Here is a 14,952-nt window from a genome sequence, read left to right as displayed (position 1 = left end):
GTTCTGCATAATAATGGTAATAGCAGCTGGGGCTTCCGCTCTGGCTTTTAAGAGCTTGACAACCCAGTAGGCTGCAGCCTCCGCACGTGAATTGTGGGCTCCCCCAGTCTCAGGTGCTGGTTGCAGATTCACAGCACTAAGACTCTTAATTCGAGGTGATGGCGGGTGTGGGGACGGCACCACTGTGAGGGGATTTACCCTCCAAATTGCAGGAAAAATGGGAAAAGAATGAAAGACTTAAGATAGAGCACCATACAGTGGCATTTCATACCATGTGGGAAGGGTATCATCTCTCCCTGCCAAATGTGTTTGCTGTGAACTTAAAAGGAAATTTGCCACTGCAGGCACTGAACCTCTGACCTTCTGACCACACTGGCTTCCTGACTTTTGACTTAAGAGGAACAAAGTCAAAAGTGCATTTTGACCCCATCTGTAATGCAGGGCCTTAAAAGTGACAGAATTTTCTGAGAAGCAGGTGTGCTGATCAGTTGAAGTGTAGGGCCACAGGCGTATTGGTTAAATTTCTAATGAAGCTTCACCTCTTGAATGCAGTGCAAGGCTATGTCCCATCTACCTCCATCACCAGGGCAGGTGTCTGTAAATTCATGTGTGGCAAGAAGAAAAACAGGCTTATTTTCTGTTCTGCTGCAAAACCAAGGAGTATTACCTAAAACATGCCATCGAACAGGTTCAGAAAATGTGAAAAACGAGATTTGAAATTTGGAACTTTGTTGTTTTAGAAGTTTAATAAGGGATAAAAAATTAACCACTGCTGGGATGCCCTTGGCTTTTGGCCAAAAAGCACACTGGTAAAGTCAGAGAGTGTGATCTATATACTGTTACATGACTGAGGTACATGCGTATTCATACAGTCCATACACTATTCAAACATTCTTGTGAACTGTTTGATGTTATAGGAATTCTTGTATTTGATCTCTTCATACTCTGGCTTATCTTTGTCCTGTGTGTCAAGTTAATGTATTTTATTCCTCCTTGTGTCTCCATCCTGTTGTTTTACGTCCTCTGATAAGGATTTAGTATGTCCTCTTTAAATTTAACCTGGTATTTTCTAATTGTCCTCCAATGCTCTGGTTTGTGTCATGGTTATCTTATCATTAGGAGAATTCAGTCAGTGGAAAAGGGGGATAAAATGATTGCCTTACACCATTTGTTTTGGTCACATAGAGGTATTTTAACATCTAGTGTTTAGTTAAGGTCTATAATATATAGGCCTTTGTATATTCACCACACTATATATATTATTTATATATATATTATATGCTATATATTATTTGTATATTCAACACACTACTATTTCTATAACCTATGCAGTACATACTTAAACTGGTAGATTATATTATACTAACAAACAGGTAAATAAAGGTATCTATATATATCTAAATACTTATGATCAATGCATATAAATATATATAAATATATTTATATGTAAATGTAAAATATAAAATATGTTATTTAAATGTGAAAGCCAATATCATATTGCAGTCCTTTTTTAAAAGAAAACAAACAAAGAAAACAAACAAAACCCTGAATGGGTTGTTCTCCACACATCTTGTTAAAGGGCAGATTTCCCGCATAGGAAATTTTGTAGTCTACTAAAGTTTGCATGGGTTCAATGAGAAACTGCAGTATGTCAAAGGAGGACATTAGATTAGAATCCTGGAATCATTTAGGTTGGAAAACCCCTCTAAGATCATTGAATCTAATTCCAATGCCATTCCCTCAGCACTGCCAGGGCGACCACTAAACTGTGTCCCCAAGTGCCACATCTACAAATGTTTTTGAACACTTTCAGAGATGGTGATTCTGCCATGGGCAGCCTCTTCTAATGCCTGACCACGCATTCTGCGAGAAGCATTTCCCCAATAACCAAACAAAACCACCCCTGGTGCAACTTGAGGCCATTTGCCCTTATCCTGTCCCTTGTTCCCTGGGAGCAGAGCTTGACACCCACTTGTCTGCATCCACGGTGCTTAACATTTTTTTCTCTCTCAGTTATGGCAAAGCCAAAAAGATTAACTGGTGCCAAAGCCCTGCAGACCCTTATTCTCATAACAGCTCTCATCTCTTCAGGGGTAGGCAGGTAAGGTCACTGAACCAGCAGACAAATAATTGTACTGTGAGAAAGGTTTCCTGCCAGCTGTTAGCTGAAGCAGGTTCCTGAAGAGTTGGGAGCCGCAGGGCCAGTCCCAGGACGGTGGTGGCAGCGTGTGGGGGGTCTGATCCGCTTCCAGGGGCTGCCAGGAGCTGGCAGGATGAGCCTTTAAGCCAAGCCTGAGCGAGGGGAGACATTTGTACATCTCATCTGCGGGCACTAGCAGAGATGAGAACAGCTCACAGCTTCAGTGTCTGCTTCAGTTTCAGAGCGAATGGCCCCGCTGTGGCCTCTGCCCCACGTCAGCCCAGCTGGCACAGCGTGGCCACCATGCCCCCGCAGGGACGGAGCCGCTGCCCCCCGGGCTGGAGGGGGCCTGTAAGGACGGCAGCGCTGCCCCCGTCAGGCTCCTCCTCCATGCTCTGGCACAGGCGTGACCATCCCCGCCCGGGCCGTGCTCCGAAACGGCACGACCAGGCCTGTGCCCTACCGTGACTCCACAGCCTCTGGAGCGCGGCTACCCCGAAAGGGTTACGAGCAGCGCTCCGCCCTCCCTGTACATCGGTGTCCTCCTGGGTGACCTTCCCGGCAGCCCTTGCTGGCTCTGCCCCAACCAAACAAAGACGGCTGGAGGTTTTCAAACAGCCGCCCCTCCGGAAAGTTGGCTCTGGGAGAGCCGGGTTGTGCGGGCAGCTGGCTAGTGCCCGCCGCCGGAGAACGCGGCAGCGAGTTGTGTGCCGTCGCCGTCGGGAGTCCCTGTACGTGGGTGCTCTGCGCCTTTGCTTCTGTGCATTGAGCTGGTTGGGTGCTGGGAGTGGCGTTGGTAACGATGAGAGGAGATCCTGGCAGTAGTGTGAGAACAGGGGAGGGTGCAGCAGTACAGGGCTTTGGGGCCCGCGGCTGTGATGAGGGTCGGTACCGTGCTGAGGCTGGTGCTGTGCCGAGGTTCGGTGCTGTGCCGAGGTTCGGTGCCGTGCTGAGGTTTGGCGCCGTGCTGAGGCTGGTGCCGTGCTGAGGGTCGGTACCGTGCTGAGGGTCGGTGCCGTGCTGAGGCTGGTGCCGTGCTGAGGTTTGGCGCCGTGCTGAGGGTCGGTGCCGTGCTGAGGCTCGGTGCCGTGCTGAGGCTCGGTGCCGTGCTGAGGCTCGGTGCCGTGCTGAGGCTCGTTGTCGCTGCTGGGAGTGCGATGCCTGATCTGAAGTGCTGTCCTCCAACTGCTTCTTGAACTCAGAAGCCTGCCCAGCAATTTTCCAGTGAAGTGCAGATTCCAGTAGATACTTCCCATGTGTTGGTGGACAAGCAGGAGATGAAATAACAGAGCTGTGTGAGTGCTGCTTTTGGCTCTTACTTCAGTGCTTTTCTGTCCCTTCCCTATTGCATTCCCAGGCTGCTGCTGAGGACAGGCTATTCACAGCCACCTCCGCAGGTGAGCTGCCAGTGGGGTTGGGGCAATTGTCTCTAAAAGCTGCCTGAGCCTGAGGATACTTGTCTCCTGTATTGCACCGACTTGTGATTGAAACTTCATTTGTCCTTCTTGTGTATTGGCTTTGGGTTATGGTGGTGACTATTAGAAAGCTCTCCTTGAGGCCCTGGAGGTCCAGGTGATGAGTGGGTCATTTTGCCCACAGCAACACTGGCTTTATCATGGTGAGGTGTGAGCACCCTGTACCAGGCATTGCTTAGCATTTGTGGGGATTGCACTGCAGCATTGGCTCAGCCCATAGCCTCTGGACACTGGTATTTTTCCTGTGCTGGAAGATCTTTGGTCTGCCTCCCTATTCAGTCTGTCACTCCTTCTGCACCTCTATGAGACTAGGGGTAGATGTGTGTCTGGCTCCAGAGGGTCCAGAGGGTTTGTGTGGCTTCCTTAGAAGAATTACGGGGTGGACCTTCTTCTGAGGACTTGGAAACTTTTCATCCATTGCAGGGAGTTGAGAGTTTCTAATGGCTGCATTATTGAGTAGCTATATAGATTTTGAACAACAAAATTAGGAGATTTTGGGAGTTCCTCTCTAATCTGCAGAATGGTGCGAATTTAGCAATTTAGCTGAAATACTTATAGATCTATTAAGTCATCTGCCATAGTTCCTGAACATCAGGGCCTCTCTTGGGGTCTAAGACTATTCTTGCAGTGTACACTGGTAGCTAGGCCATAAACAGGTTTAGGACTTCATGACTGTCTGCCCCTGGATGTGTCAGTGCATACATTTGTGTACTTCAGGGCTTTTAACTTAAAAACTGTGCCTTGATGCTCATTTTCCTGCAATACTCTTATGCCCTGATGCTGATACAGATACCTGCTCAATGCTAAACTTGGCCAAACATCCTGGTTTCACTACAAGGAATAAATACCATGTTACACTTGGCAGTGATTTCTTTGTTTCCTCTTCAGGCTTGTGAAAGACTAGAAATTCAAGGTGTGCTTGTGGTGTAGCCAGTGCAGCTCTCTCTGCTGGAAGGGCTGTATCTGTGGAGAGCAGTGACTCAAAGTGCAAAATGCTTTACAGAGACGCATAAGTAAAGGCAGGGCAGTGAGATACTTGGCATTTATTGTGCTTATCTGAATACTAAAGTTCACCTTGATGAATTTGTTCAGTGTGAAGGCAGAGGTAGTTTTTGGAGCCAGGATGTGAAATCTAGCTTGCTCCTCTTCCACAAGCAGTCCCAGGTACTCTGTGTGAAAGCATCTTGTTCCTTCAAGCTGTGGTTCCACAGTTCTTAATACCATGTTTGGATGCTCCAAATAATTTCTTAATACATACCTGACCTTTACCAGACACAACATCACAACCATACTGAGTTTGTCAGACCAGGTAATAAAATGTTGGGTTTTGGGCTGTGGGAGAGTCTATCCAGTGCAAAGCCTTTTTGTTTGAGGCTATCAAAGTGTGATTTTATACAGTGTCTCTGCTCTGTGGTGTGTGGCCTGGGACCCTTTCACCAATAGGGAGGATTTTCCAGTATTCCTGATACTGTTCCCTTTCTGCCCTCAAACATGAGGTAACAGGCCTAACAGCACTAACACAGTGTTGTTACCCTGTGCCCCTGAACATCCCAACACAATCCTCTTTATCTTCCCACCATATAACTATACCCTATTCCCTAATGAGCTCCAGGCTGTAGTGTCATTGTCTGAGGCAAGAGCAAACTATGTGTATCATTGTACTCACAATTTTTTTTTTGCAACCGCCAAAACTGTTAAAGAGACCTTGTGGAGATCCAACTTTCTTCAATGTTCACATTCTGCAAATCTTAAAGTAGAACCATAAATTTTTGTGTTTTCCATGTGAGGATCTGATTTTTAAAGTGTGACCAGGCAGGGATAGCTCCTCAACTGCTTGAAGCCTAAAGTTGAATGAAGCAGTTGTCAGAGCAGGTGATTGAGCAAACTGAGCTGTGCGCTCTAAACAGCTCACTTCAGATCCTGGGCCTTTCTCTCTGCTATTTTGATGGCATTTGTCTGAAGTACAACTTGATTAAAATCTTCTTCTGAGGTTATCCCTTTAGAGGGGAGCCAGCATGGCTCGGGTAGCAGCACCATCTAAATTCATCTGACCCATCAACTTTTGATAAAACTTATAACAGAGCTGCTCCTTCACCAATTTTACCAAGAAAGGGCTGTGTAAGGTGGGATGCAGCCTCACTACACTCAGTGCTGTTAGCTAATGATAAGGCTTGGAGATCCCACAGAACAGTGGTACTGCGTAAAATTGCAGCCTAGGAGAAATGACCATTTTTCCCTGGCACACATGTTCCTGCTTTGGCAATATTTCAGCATTGGACAGCTAATACTGTTCATCTTCTTCCAAGCTAAGTTCCACTGAACCACCTTGGCTAGCTCATTGCCATTCTTGGGGCTGTCCTGTGCAGGGTCAGGAGTGGGACTCAGTGATCCTTGTGGGTCCCTTCCAACTCAGGATACTCTGTGATTCTGTGAGCCCTTTCTGATTACCTGTCTCCACAGAGCTAAGATTTCCCAGTCTGTCCCTACTGCAGTGAAGCTGTTCTCTGCATGAATAACAAAAAACTGTCCATGTCCCTTGCAAGCTGTGCCAGGCAGGCTCTGGAACAGGACCCGGAGGGCAAGAAGCCTAGTGAAGGATTGTCCTGCCCATGGACACTGTGTTCAGAGCACAGTTCTCTGCAGGGTGAGGATTTGGGCATTCCTAGCAGACTCACTCCTTCCACAGTTCCTTTACTTGATACACTCCTTGCTGTCTGAATCCTTATCTGAATCCCATGTAAACCAGGACTGTCATCTCTGTGCTTCTGGGAGATGTTTTTAATATCTTTTTCTCCCTCCAAGCTAATGCAGAATGAAAAAGGACTTGTCTTGCCAGGTTTTGCAGCAGCTATCCAGAACACTGTGGGAAAACAACAAAACTAAACAAGATGGATGAGTGTCCCTCCCCAGCTGCTTGCAGCTGCTTCAGCTTCCCAGGGTGTGCCTGGGGTCTGAGAGGAGGTCTGGAAATCAGACAAAGGAAACTGTGGGCAAGAGAACGTTGTCAAGCTGTTACTAATCAAAAAGCCCAGATCTCAGAGATTTGGCTTGTGTCTCTTTTCAGGGTCCATGAGGATCAATACCCTTTTGGCAACACTGAATCCATTGTGAATGAGGTAAACTGTTTCCCATGCCATCCTACATGGCCTTGCACTGTACAAAGAGAATTGAAAGGAAAGAAACAGCCACATCCAGCTTTGTTCTTCATGATCTTACATGGACCTTCTTAGGGCAGGAGTATTTTGACTCTGTGGAGTGTATGTCACTGAGCAGCACAGCAACCCCTTGAGCTCAACATGCTTTGGCATGTTTACATAAAGTGTCTGTTTTCAATTGCTGACACCAGACAAAATGAGCTCTATCTTCTTGCTCTGCATCTTCATGCTCCCTGTGGGTCACAGCCTTTGCTTCTCTCCTTCCTCTCCTTCAATCACATCTGTTCTCAGCATCAGCAATTTGTTTCTCTGGTGAAACCTGTTGCTCCACCTCTGTATCTGCTGCCCCATGACTGTGCTGGTCCTGAATGATGGATGGGAGCTTGTTGCTCTGATTAAGACCATCTGTACATAAATGCCTCCATCTCTCCAAGGCTGTTCCATCTCATGGGCCAGGCTGGCCACGGGTGTGCTGTGGTGAAGCTGAAACAGCCATTGAGGAAACACAGCCCCAGGGTAGCACAGCTACCTATGCCATGTCTGTTGAAGGATTAACTCTTCCTTGCTTCCCCCTAGCATGAATTCTGGAAGCAGCTTTGCTTATACTTCCCAAGGATAAAAACTGTCTGTATCCAAGAGCAGCTGTGAGATGAATGGGGGAAGTTAATATTCCTGGACATGAGCCAACTCCATAGTCACACAACTAATGTTTCATTCTTGGGCAATTTAGCATTCAAAGCCAGGTAATCAGAGCTTCAGAAGAACTGTGGGAGAGACAGGTGGCAGTGGCTGGGGAGAATGTTTGTGCAGGCAGGTGAGGGAGCTCTACCCCAAGGACTTGCAGGATGGACACTGGGGAGGTCCTCTCTCTCAGGTCACCTCCTGGTGTGGGGGCTTGCACAAGCACAGGAACAAGTTGTGCAGAGGAAGAGTCTGCTTGGCCTGAGGCTAGTGGTTACATCAATTGAATTGTAGGAAACCTGAGTTCATGTTCTTCATTTGTTTTAGACCTTAAATCCACTCTGTTCTGAAAGGAAGTCTGGGGCATGCTGCCTTCTTTCTCCTATCTTGAGGCTGTTTCATTTTGTAGGTAATGTTATCTGGGCCAGAGAGAATGGGAACTAAGGAAAAAATCCCAGTGATGGGAAGGCTGCTCCAGGCTCTGGTCTGTGTTTCTGTGGATATAGCTGCATGCAGAGTTATGGAATAGAGCAGTATCAGCAGTAATACCAGCATAAAGGAGCTTTCCCAGCTACAACTAAGTACATAAAGACTTCATTGCAAGCATTCAGCAGCAGCTGAAAAAAGGGTGGCTAATCTCAAATTTGGACAGACACCTAAATTGGCAAGCTGGAGTAAAATTCCTATTGGAGTCATGGTGGGTGTAACAAGGAATGCACATACAAATGTGTATATCCAGCTGGCTGTGTAAGGTCTCAGAAGCCAACCCACCAAGGGGAAAAACTTGTAGCCTGTGGTGCTGCATGACAGCCCTCTCTGACTGGAACTAAGTAAACTGAGTGTTCAGTCACTGCATCTTCCCCCTAGGATCCCCATCCCACTGCAAAACATAAGGGGTGTGGGGAGGGGGGAAGACACTTTCAGACCATGAGGAGCCATTGCAGCTTGCAGGGGAATAATATGTGGCTGCAGAATCTGGATTTGCCAAAGGACTTGCAGCTGTGGCTGGATCACAGTGTAACAGCCAGGAAGGTGGAGGCAAGCAGGATTTTGGGGGGCTTTTATTGTCCACACTCAGCTCATGGCACCTGGTCTACGTAGGGAAATGGCAAGCCAAGCCAACTTTGTGGCTTTGTTGCTTTGTGGTTGCTATTTTAGAAATAGCAAAGGTTGAGTCAGTCCAGATGAGACTGTTTAAAGATTTTCTGGAGGAGATGAACCCTCTCTGTGTTCCTGATATCCACAAAAGGGAAAGCCCTAGAGGCAGAGACTAAGCTCACACAATTGCTGTGAGTTTTCTTACACAGATGTGCTCCCTTTTCCTATCCTGCAAAACCACCAGTGGAATTAACTTTTCCCAAGTAATGTAAGCAACCATTAGAGGAACCATGTCGCTCCCAACCTGGCCCTGGAAAGTGAAGGGAACTCCATCAGTCACAGGGCAGGGTGGTAGGACCTCAGTTGAGGGCTGGGGAAGGGCTGAAGGGGATGAGCCTGTGATGAAGGAGGGATTTGGGACACGGGGATGGTACACAGAGAGCAACATCTTTGGTGGAGAGGGAGCTGGAGGAGATGCAGTGTGGAGTTGGTGCTTCTCCAAGGTGGTCTCCTCATCTTCCATGTGGAGGCTGGATGAAAGCTGCAGCCATAGCTGTTGGCTTTCCTGGCATTTATGTAAATTATATGTTTCTGTCACCAGCTGCTCAGATACTCCAATGTCCTCTGGTCCTGTCTGGAGACAGTTTGGGAGGAGGGCAGAGTATATTGCCAGGGCTCAAGCTCCTCATACCTGCAGCTTCAAGGTGGTGGTCTCCTTGGACCATCTTCCCCTGACATGGGGAAGGTTGAGAATTTCTGACCTTTTGCTCTTGCTCTGCAATTGTAGCGTCTGTATCCAAGGATATCTGTTTTCCAATATCCACTGCCCCAACTCTTATCTACAAGGTCCCTAATGTACACAGCAGGGCATGGGGTGGCCTTCAGACATAAACAGAGCTGGATCAAAGTACAGCCTACATCTCTGGAGTTAATATATTTCTTTTGCCATGGAGCAAGTAAGATGCAGAGGGCAAAACTCCTCTGTCAAATTAAGTGACTCCATTTCTCTCTGAGGCTGATGTCCAATAATCTCTGTGTCTCCTTGGGCAACATAACACATTGTTGTCTTTTTTAAGATCCACATGTGCCTTGCGAAGTTTGGTTTGGAAAAGGTTCCTATATTACATCTGCATGGCAGCAGCCACTTGAGGTAGTCTCTAATTGGAATTCTTGGAAGATACTTATTTTAGTGAAGTGAAACCCGGAAGTGTGTCCTTTAGGGAGCAGCTGCAGCACTGAGGGTCCAAGAAATGCCTGCAGATTAAGGAATTTGGTAGAAAGTGGAAAAAACTCTCTGCTATAGTTGTATAGACACACACATGTGCATGTTTAGACATATATAGGATCCCTGTGTGGTACAGGCATGTACCTTGTGTGAAAGGGGAAGCACAGGAAGTGCAGCCATTATATTTATAGTTGTGCTGTCTTTACAACGAGTGTATCAGTGGTTGCATTTGCTTCTCCCGAAGGTACAGGACGCTGTTGTCTCCAGACTCAAGGGCAGGCTCTGCAGCACCAACAGTTACCACATGGAGTTTCTGCAGTTCTGCTCACCGTGACCTTCTGGGCCACTAGGAAAACACAATGAGGTGCTGCCGGCCTCGTGCAATGAACCGTCACTTCCCAGGACTCGCATCAGGCTTCCTGGGACACTGAGTTGCTGCTTGGGATCCTGACCGCCTCTGATTCCTCACTGTGCTGCTGGCAGGGTGGGATTGATGTCCAGTTTGGGGCACTGGGCAGAGCCAAGCCCATCACCATCCTCTGTGCCCTTGGCAGACTGGGGGACCAAGCTGGACCCTTCTCTCTAAAGGGGCTCCTTGTGAGCAAGGGACAGGCTTGGGGCTGTCCATATTTACTCCAGTGGGAAGAGCCACCTCCTTCACCCTTTCCACCTGGGAACTGTGTCACTGCTGGGGATGGTACCATATGGATGCAGGGTGAGGGCCAGGAGCCTGGCAGCAAGGCACTAGCTGAGCCTGAGCCCCATCACAGGGCACAGAGCTGGCAGGGGGGTGCCAGCATCCCCAGCACGGCCGCACTCCAGGGATGTAGGTGCTGGGCACAGGAGGGGTCCCAGCAGCAATGGGCCGGCTGGATGACCATGCCAAGAGGAGGATCGTGGAGCTGCGCAGGGCTGGACTGAGCTTCCGCAAGATCAAGAAGGTGCTGGAGCTGGATGACATCCGGGTGACGCCACAGGCTGTGTACCTCTTCCTCAAGAGGAAGAGTGTGGAGCCAGGGTCAGTGGCAGCTGGCTGGGATGGGGACCAGCCCTGGCCTCCACTGCAGGGGCATGAGGCTGAGCCCCCCAGGCTGCTGGGCACCCGGCACCCTGCACTGCCCATCGGGGATCCTGTGGGCAGCCAGGCACCCTGCTCTGCTGGCAGCCAGGACACCAAGGAGAGCATCCACATTGTTGGTGTGGCCTCGCTCTGCAAGGACAGTGGGCGGCCTGGGGACATTCTGCCTGTGGGGCTGGCCCCTGGGAATGGTAAGGCCCACTGGGGTTCACCATGGCCACTTCCTGGCATTGCTGGGCTCATAAAGGGCCCAGTCCCCACTGGAGACCCCCCAAGAGTCTCCTTTTGAGGTGTTTCTCTCTGTTGTTGCAGATGATGATAACTCCACAGGCACAGCCCTGGCTCCAGGGACTGCTCTGGGGGGCCTGGCACCCCTGCCCCAGCCACTGCCCAGCCGAGGGCAGCTGATCACATCCCCCACCCAGAACTCAGCCCTGATGGTGAAAAAGAAGATTGTGAACAGAGCTATCCTCTTGCAGAAAAAGGTAGGATGGCAGGAAGGGAGAGCCCATGTGCTCTGGCCAGGAGCTGCTGCCATCTGGCCAGCCCTGCACAGCACCCTGCTGCAGTTACACCATGTGATGGGGCAGGCTTATAGGGGTGAAAGGCTCCCAGAGTGCCCCCAACTTCGGCTGGCTGCACTCCCCAGCAATGCTAACCCTGGCACTAGGCGAATGTATTTGGGAAGCCCATCTGGGTGGGGGTGAGGCCATGGGCCCACCCACCTCCAGCCAGCACTCGCTGCCAGCCATGGAGATGCCAGTCACTGCCAGGCTTGGCCTCCAACTGGCAGCTCACAAACCTCTTTTCAAGGCTTGGTGTCAGTACCATCTCGGGAGGTTCTTCCAGCCACCCAAAGCTGGAAAGCAAAATCTGGGAGATTTGTTTCTGTCCCTACAGAGAGCAAACACAGCCCCACTGCTGTTCAGCAGCACTCACCCAGGATGGATCAGCACGTGCTAACAACACAGTGCACCGAGCCTCCGATGAGCAGCAGCTTAGTGGCTGGGTGGGGCTGAAGCACAGCTCATGGTGAGGTCTAGAGGTCTGCAACAAGGTGATAGCTTTCTCAGAGAGCTCTTCTCTGAGCCTTGTAGCTAAGTGCAGAATAAATCTCTTGTTAAAAGCCATTGAACGGGCAGCTGATAGTATTTCACATTCCTTTCTCCCACCTCCCTCTATTCCAGGTCAAAGATGCCAGCACTCAGACTGCCTTGCCAAACCCCATGGGTCCAGGAAATCACAGCCTTGCTTGGGGTGGACCAGTCCCCCCCCCTGCTCCCAGCTCTCCAGCCATCACTGAGAAGCTGGACGCTGTACAGATGGAGGTGCAGAAGCTGAGCCAGGCCCTGCATGCAGTGCTGGAGCGGCAGTGCCGCCTGGAACGCCAGCAGGAGCACCAGCAGCGGCTGCAGCAGGAGGTGCTGATGACACTGCAGCAGCTCAGCTCCACTGTGAGCCACAGCACTGTGCCAGCCACCCAGCCCTGTGGCCCCTTCAGCAGCATGGGTGAGCCCTCACCCACCATGCCAAACTTCAGCCAGTTCAAGATGGAGCTGATCTGAGCTCCTGCAAGGCCTGTGTATGCCAGCAGTGTTGTGCTAATGGCAGGATGGAGCCGGGAGGAAGAACCATCTCACAGAGGCTGCCCAAGGATTACACCTAGCAGATAAGGTGCCTAGTGCTTCATCTTCCCAGCCCTGCTGACTGGAAGGGGCTGCCTGGCACAAGAGGCTGGACAGTGGAAGCCTGAGGCCTTGCTCCTCCTGTGCTGCTCATCCTGGCTGGCACTGGAGCTGGCTGGGGCCCATAGACCTCAGCAGAAGACAGCTGCCTGCAAGGAAAAGATGCAGCTGAGACAGACACAGCAGGAATGTGGGACTACAAGGATACAGGTGGCTTCCTTCTCATGAGGGTCAATGCCATGATGATTAATCTTGCCCTCCCCTCCACAGAACCGTGTTCAGTAAAAATCTATCTATGCCAAGGTTCAGAATGAGTGTGGGATCAGCATCTGCATTTTCCCTAGCCCTTGCTCGGCCAGTGAGCAGGCAGGATCTGTCTGGGGGCACTATCACCATGCATGGAACAGCACAGGGTGCAGAAACCCATAAGGTGAAACCAGTGTTGCACACATCATGTTGTTGGTGCCTCTGATCAGCTGCTGCGCTGTTAGGGATAGATAAGACTGTGTAGGAAACAATCTTTTACTGAGGAGATTCCACCCTCCTCACCCCACAAACTCAGCAGATCTGGAGTCTGGTACTGCTGCTCCCCACTGTTGGGCAAAATATGGGCAGGACCATACCAATAAAAGTTGCACCCAGGCAGGAGCTGATTAACTGGGCATTCAGCTCTCCTCTAACCCATTTTCCTGGGCAGGACACCTTCCTTCATACACTACCTTCACACCCCACCAATCTGGTTTGTGATCCCCAGTTGCAAGGGTTGTCCCTAGAGCAGGCTGCTAGTGGTGCAGAGCTGCTGTAGCAGAGCAGGGCATGATGCTAAGAACCCCCTTGCCTGAATGAGAAGGGCACAGGGGAGGCTGATGTGTCCTCACTGAGCAATAGAGTCCAGAAGGACCAGAGACTGGCCTTGCCTGCCAGGAGGAAAGGTCTGATGCGAGTGGCCTTGGCTCAGCACCCAACAGTGAGTCCTGAGAGGAGGCAAAGCATGTGTCCTTCCTCTGCATCAGCCAAGGAGGCTTCTGTCTGCACAGGCACCATGCTTGGCACAACCTGTGCCTGTGAGAAGTGCCCAGCCTGTTTCTGAGGTCTCCTTCAGTCCGAGGTCAAAATTAAGAAGGGTAAAAAGCAATTCAGGTGTTTGTACACACACACACACACAGAGCTGCACATGCATGCACAGATGTAGATGCATGTGGCAGGTCTGTGCAGCAGCCCCAGTGAATGGGGAAGCTGGACACCCCCTCTGCTCCCCTGAGACATATAGCTGGCCCCAGGGCTGTCACATGCAGCTGTGCCCAGGAGCACAAGAAGTCTGCTGCCATCTGCCTGTGGTCATTCATTTTGATGTTGGTGTAATTTTGGGGACCTCTGAAAAGCAGCAAATGGAAGAAAAACATATCAGTTGCTCTGCTCCTTTTCACAAGGCAGCTAATCTGCACCTCAGGTTTGAAAAGAAGAGGCTGGATGACCAGCAGTCAGCAGGCACCGTTGTCTCTGTCAACATTTCAGAGAAAAACAGGAGCATAACTGCTGTTATTCCCTGGCATATGTACTTAAACCACCCTGGTTTCTGAAAGAGCTTCTCTAAATCTGACTTAGGCTATTTCTTAAAATATTAAAAAAATAAAAAATAAAAAGAAAAAAATCTGGGTTTTCTATTCCCCAAATGTATTCTAAGAACTTTCCTCATTTCTAACTCTTGCACATCAGCCCCTTACTTAGTGCTAAAGAAATCCAGTAAAAATTAATAAAAATAAATCACCTGGGCTGGTTAATTAACCCATCCACTCTGACATTTATTTCAGACAGACATACAGCCCAAGTGTTCAGCTGCCGTTTGCCTCCTGATCACATCAGGGAACACTGAGTTACTATTTAAAAGTAGTGACACCCACATAATGTGGAAGATTTTCCCACCAAGGTAAGGTGTCTGTCATTTCCACCCTGCTCCAAGAAAGAGCTCTTCCCTGTGGCCACAGCATCATGTGCCACATGCCTTCAGCTTTCTACTCTCCCACCACACCATGTTGTCAATACCACTGATGGCCTGCACCTGCTGACACGCCCAGCATCATCCAGGATTTACTGGTGTTATCCCAACCTCCCACAGGACCTGCAGTCTGCTCTGTCAGAAACAAAGGTGCTTTGCAAAAAGGAAGGGACTTTGCTGCAAAAATGAGGTGCAGCATGTTGAACGGTCTGAAAGCAGTGTAGGTGTTCACCTGAATGAAGGAGCAGGTCTCTGTGCAGCACTAAGAGAGGAGGCCCTGGGGAAGGAGAGGGTGGATGATGCACAGAAGATACAATGGTGGCTTCTCACCTTTTGATAAAATAAAAAGCCAGGCCAACCAATAGTAACAGGAGCAGGATAGATCCTGTGACAAACAGGACAATTTTCTAGCCCCGGAA

The 14,952-nt window shown here is 49.5% G+C and overlaps 1 protein-coding gene across 3 annotated transcripts; it reads left to right on the top strand.

The window, feature by feature from the left end:
• The first annotated feature begins 2,705 nt into the window (after positions 1-2,705).
• On the top strand, positions 2,706-14,328 carry LOC130259217 (uncharacterized). Of its 3 annotated transcripts, none has more exons than XM_056503288.1 (4): positions 2,706-2,871; positions 10,019-11,043; positions 11,165-11,337; positions 12,040-14,328. In XM_056503288.1, exons 2-4 carry the CDS (start codon positions 10,635-10,637, stop codon positions 12,415-12,417), a joined length of 960 nt encoding a protein of 319 aa, XP_056359263.1. In that variant the 5' UTR covers positions 2,706-2,871; positions 10,019-10,634; the 3' UTR covers positions 12,418-14,328. The 3 variants fall into 3 exon arrangements, with proteins under 3 accessions (XP_056359263.1, XP_056359265.1, XP_056359264.1); XM_056503290.1 differs by lacking the exon at positions 2,706-2,871 and adding an exon at positions 6,527-6,731; XM_056503289.1 differs by lacking the exon at positions 2,706-2,871 and having other exon boundaries at positions 9,105-11,043.
• The last annotated feature ends 624 nt before the right edge of the window (positions 14,329-14,952 follow it).

This window comes from Oenanthe melanoleuca, chromosome 14 (genome assembly GCF_029582105.1).
Source record: "Oenanthe melanoleuca isolate GR-GAL-2019-014 chromosome 14, OMel1.0, whole genome shotgun sequence".
NCBI lineage: Eukaryota > Metazoa > Chordata > Aves > Passeriformes > Muscicapidae > Oenanthe > Oenanthe melanoleuca.
This window is presented reverse-complemented; position numbering and strand designations above follow the sequence as displayed.

What these genes read in the sequence shown, in the direction of transcription:
- LOC130259217 (XM_056503288.1), top strand. Translation starts at nt 10,635, where the DNA reads ATGGGCCGGCTGGATGACCATGCCAAGAGGAGGATCGTGGAGCTGCGC. An exon ending in GGGGCTGGCCCCTGGGAATG is followed by an intron (nt 11,044 to 11,164) that starts GTAAGGCCCACT and finishes CTGTTGTTGCAG; the next exon opens with ATGATGATAACTCCACAGGC. An exon ending in CTATCCTCTTGCAGAAAAAG is followed by an intron (nt 11,338 to 12,039) that starts GTAGGATGGCAG and finishes CCTCTATTCCAG; the next exon opens with GTCAAAGATGCCAGCACTCA.